Source organism: Mustela nigripes, chromosome 18, assembly GCF_022355385.1.
Source record: "Mustela nigripes isolate SB6536 chromosome 18, MUSNIG.SB6536, whole genome shotgun sequence".
Taxonomy (NCBI): domain Eukaryota; kingdom Metazoa; phylum Chordata; class Mammalia; order Carnivora; family Mustelidae; genus Mustela; species Mustela nigripes.
In genome coordinates, this window is record NC_081574.1 from 38,519,845 (window position 1) to 38,524,790 (window position 4,946).

The 4,946-nt window shown below is 45.2% G+C and overlaps 1 protein-coding gene across 5 annotated transcripts in view; it reads right to left on the bottom strand.

Moving 5' to 3' along the window:
• Nucleotides 1-315, bottom strand: part of INTS10 (integrator complex subunit 10) — a 40,972-nt gene extending 40,657 nt beyond the window's left edge. For 2 of the 5 annotated variants that reach the window (XM_059384462.1, XM_059384466.1), the window contains exon 1: nt 24-315. In XM_059384462.1, coding sequence (XP_059240445.1) covers nt 24-152 — 129 coding nt within the window. In that variant the 5' untranslated portion in view covers nt 153-315. The remainder of the gene's footprint in view (nt 1-23) is intronic. The other 3 variants (XM_059384463.1, XM_059384464.1, XM_059384465.1) reach the window with 3 other exon arrangements.
• Nucleotides 316-4,946: the final 4,631 nt, after the last annotated feature.

Consider the following 4,946-nt stretch of genomic DNA (forward strand, 5'->3'; position numbering starts at 1 on the left):
CGTGCGCGCGGGCCGGACCTCACCTGGATGTTAAAGTCGGTGGGGTAGAGGCTGCGGGCTGTGATCAGCCAAGCCTTGGCTGCCCACAGGTCCTGCTGCACCAGCTCCCGGGCTCGCTGCACCAGGAACTCGCAGTCACCCTGGGCCGACATGACCCGGGAGGCGTCGGGCCGCGGGCAGCCGAGGTCGTTTACCTTCCGGCTCTGGAGACGCCGCCGCCGCCGCCGCTGCCGCGGGGGAGGCTTCTGCGCATGTCGAGGTTGGCCGATCCTGGAAAGTGTTCCGTGTTTTGCGAGCAGCCTCCTCCAGTCCTCCCCCTGTAACCGTCCGGCCCCTTCCTCCTTGGAGGACGTAGTGTTTCGGTAAGGACTTTTCCAGGTTACCTCCAAAATGTGGAGAAGTGGATTACCACTCTTGCGGGCTTCAGCGTGAGCGTCGTCCAGTCAGGGAGCATGCGCGGTGCCGGTACTCTCCGCGCTGCCTCGGCGGATGCTTCCATCCTCCTGGAGATGTGCGGGTTTACGGTCCGTGGGTGACCTCGAGGTCTGGTACCCCGGACCAGGCTGGGAAGAAGTTTGAGAGGAAAAAGAAGAGGGCGGCTTCGGAGGCTGTGGGAAGGAGCAGGCAGAGCTCCATCGGCCCGCCGGAGTTGAGGAACCTGTCCCTGGGTCGTTGCCCAGGATTGGGTTTGTGGGAAAAAGTCTTGAGTCCAGATTAGGGGCCAAGGCTCAGAGGGCCATGGTAGATGCCTACCGTTCGTTCTGGTGCATTTCAGCTATTCTAAGTATGTCCATATTATCTTGTTGTTTCTTTATTTGCTGATTTCTGCAACAAACATTGAGCTCTTGCAGTAATTAGCACGTGCAAAGTGCTTCGCTGCTTGCAGGTTGTTCCTGTCCCAGCAGGGGTTTTACAATGATATGGACATGTGGCCTGCAGGATCTCTTAACAACAATCCCATCAATCAGTGTCATTTTCACCGACACTCCAGATTTGTTTTCCATTTGAGAGAAGGAGAACAAAAGAGTCCCTCCTGCTTTGGGGAAGGGGATACCTGCCTACTAAGAAGAACGTACCAAAATGTGGATTCATTAGTTTTCAAGCCAAGTTCTATATACAGAAAGTTTTAGCAAGTTCTGTTTACCACGGGTATCTTCGATTTATTTGATTTAAAGCCAAGAGATTAAGGATTCAAAGCTGGTATGTTTTAAAAATAGAAATTACTAGGTACTTACATATGTGAAAAACTGTATGTTAAATAAGTATGAATATATACATTACTATTCATGGGTATATGTAAAGTCTAATATATTCTTACTAATCGTGATAATTTATAAATACATGATCTTCAAGTTAATGGTGAATTAGTATGCTAACTTTAGACATTAAGTGCCAAGAAGGGCAGGCACAAAGAAGCAGTATAAAGCACCACTGCTATCAAATCCAAGCTCTTTTATTTTTCTATTTAGTTTATGATACCATTCTAAAGATAGCACTTTTAATTATCTTCCCCTTTACTCAAAAATTTTAAGGGTTTTATTTATTTATTTGGGAGAAAGTGAGAGAGAGAGAGAGAGAGAGCAAGCAAGCATGATATGGGGGAGGATCAGAGAGAGAAGCAGACCCCCAGCAAAGCAAGGAGCCTGATGTGGGGCTCTGTCCTGGGACTCTGGGCAATCATGACCTGGGCCAAAGGCAGATGCTTAACTGTCTGAGTCACCCAGGCACCCCTTTTACTCAAAAATTTTTTAAAATTTTGATTTTGTTTCATTAGTCACCCAGAAGATATCTTAGCTAGATTCACTGTATTAGTATCAGTCATTCTGTGATCTATCTGTTGTGTACTTAAGGAAGCATTCTTGTTTCAAAGAGGCTGTTTAATGTCTCCTGATTGATTATGCACAGCAATAGCCTAATCGTGCCATCACTTTGTAGGCCAGGATTGCCCAGTGACAGAATTCTTTTGGCTTGTAGCCAAAAGAATGGTAGAAGGTAGAAAATTGAACTTTAACAGCTTAGGGTAATTTTTATTTTATATTGGTCATAAAAACAGATAGCTGGCTTAAATTTTTTTCATTATTTAGTTTTAATAAAGTGTTATGTAAGGGTTTTTGGGTGAGAAAAACAACTGATTTGTTTTTTAAACTTTATGTTTTGGGTCTGGAATTACCAAAACAAAATCCAAAGCGAAATTGTACTCTTGTCCCTAAGTATTTAGTTCTCTAGTGTTCTTTTAGGTAACAGTTATAAATTAATATTTTCAATCTAGGGACTAAATAAAGGAACTCTGGTTAGGTGCCAACCAGTTGAAATTGCTTCTTGCTTTTTGCTAGAATACCATGTAAGATTTGTAGCTATTTTCTTGCCAGCTTCTTAATTTTGAAAGGTGTTCAGCTAAACATTTCTCCTAGGATGTCACGCTGTCATGCTTCCTTTCTGGAAGTACAGAAAGGAGGTGGTACCATACAAAGGGAATTACCATCTTCTGGCCTCTTTACTGTGATCCTAAAGCCTAACAATCTGAGCTCCTGACCCATGTTCTCCACCACAACTACTTCTTCTTTTCTTTTCTTTTATAGAGAACGAGCACAGGAGAATGAGAGGGAGAAGCAGACTCCTGCCGAACAGAGAGTCTGACATGGGACTCGATCCCAGGATCCTGGGATCATGACCTCAGCCAAAGGCAGCCGCTTAACCCACTGAGCCACCCAGGCTCCCCTCTCTGCCACAACTACTAAACCATGCAAAATGCCCAGCATCCAGCCTGAAGCTCCCTATACTCAGGTCAGTGACTTGTATTAAACTCTATGTTGCTTTTTAAATTTCCATCTCGAAAACTTGAGACTCACAAATGCAACCTGGTAATTTGCCTGCACTTGGTTCTTTTCAGCAATTTCCTCATTTCTCTTCTGGACTTGAGCTCCACAAATTTCTATTTCCTTGACACCTACATTCTTCTAGTATATTTGACTCCTCCTGGACCTCCTCCTTTTCCTGCTGTTAGAGCCTGTGCTCTGATATGCAGCACGTTCAAGGTCTGTGCATCCGTATCACACTGTGTATCCACTCTTCAAGTTACAGACCCTGGATCCAGCCCACGTGCATCTTCCTAGATGATACAGCTGGCTTGAAATAGGTGCAATTAATGTATGTTTGGCGAATGGAGAGGATGCCGAGTTCTGCTGGTGACAAGCACACACAGGCGCAGATTGATGCTGCACCAAATTCCAGGGCTTAGTATCAGTTTGGGCCCTCAACTACTCCTACTTCCCATTCTTTCACCAGCTGTTTGAAGGCTTTGTCATTTTTCTCAAGCACTCATACTCTTCACCTTGAGCAGATTGATTTTGCCTTTAACAGAGAAGACTGAGGCCACCAGGCCTTACTTAACCTCCTTCAGTTTTGGAACCATGGCCCTATTTATGGTTTAAGACCAAACAGATCACAAGTAACCCTTTGATGGTTTCCAACTGTGCTGATACCTGACTTGTAGGCATGGCTCTGCCTTATCTTATGGTGGCTCTGCCACCACCCCCCTCCCCGCCACCAAAACTTCTTTCAGATCTTCCCTGTGTTGTGTTCTCCCTCATCTCCAGGCATTCACGTAGGCTGTCATTTTTGCTCTACTCAGAATACTCCCTACTGCTATCATGGTGGGAATTAATTCTTTGTGTCTCAGATAACACTTCCTTGACCCACCCCTCCTTGGTCATTGCCTTTACACTGTTTTATAACTAATGGTTTACCACATATGATGCTCCATTAGATCAGAGGCCAGTCTCACGCTATCACTGTCTTGGCCCCTAAGATATGCCAGACATGTATTAATAGTAGACTTTTAATAAAATTTAGGTGAGTTTTGAATTTTTTTCACCCTTTGCTTATCAGTTTGCCTAAACCTGAGATTTCATTCTCTCTGGTTTCAGAGGATAGAGGGTCCCCTTTGTTCAAGGCCAAAATCTTCACCTGTGCTCCAAATCCTATAGGCTTGGCTTCCTCAGACAAATCTGCCTAATCAGTTATTCTCACATCTACAGTGTACATCTGTTTCTATGGATTCCTACCAGCAGAGCAAGGGTTTTGGGCGGGGGCTGCTGCTGCAGCTTCCCCTTGTTCCTAGTAGATGCTGTACGCCCTGCACTGTTCCCCTCTCCTAGTCTGCACACCTGTCCCCTACTGCTATAAAGGGCTGCTAACTGCCCACAGCTCTGCCCTTCTGTAGAGGATGCCTTCAGCTTCCTTCAAAAGTTGGCCATTCCCAAGGAGTGATACAAGGTATGCAAGGTAGTGCCCTTGCCTCAAAGAGAGGAAATCTATCGCATAGTTTATGTTCAGGGCAAGTTTGTCTGAGGCCACATCTATGTTCAGCTCTTTCTTCTTCCCTATCCTGTTTCCTTTCCTTAGGGGCTTTTCTTGAAGGACACTCCTTCAATAAATAGAGCATTCCCAAATCCCTGTCTCAGGCATTTCTAGGTAACCCAGGTCAGGCAATAATTACTACCGGACATGGGAGCACTATGAGGTACCCGATAAATCCTCTGGGTTCTAGATGTAGTCCCTTTGTGTAGCAGCAACCATTTTCCCTTGGGAATTAGGATCAGTATCTAATACAGTAGTCCCTTTCCTTTGTGCCTGTTGGTTCAGTGGGGCAAGGAGCACCAAATGGTCTTATTTCTGATTCAGTGGAGCCCTGACTGTGTTCCGTGGTGGTTACCCTCCTCTCTTTGGAATAGGACTTCCAAGTTCTCAGGGCACAAGATTTGAGGGGAACTGTTTGAAAAAATTCCACCAGTGGATTATTGGGTATATTTTGAGGTGCCTCTCTCTTGTCCCACCCTTTCTTGGTTTAGAGCATATCTTATGTCAATAGCACACTTCCCAACCTCATAGGATGTGGTTTAGTTGACACCCTCATTAAACCTCCAGGAGTCCATATTCCACCATTC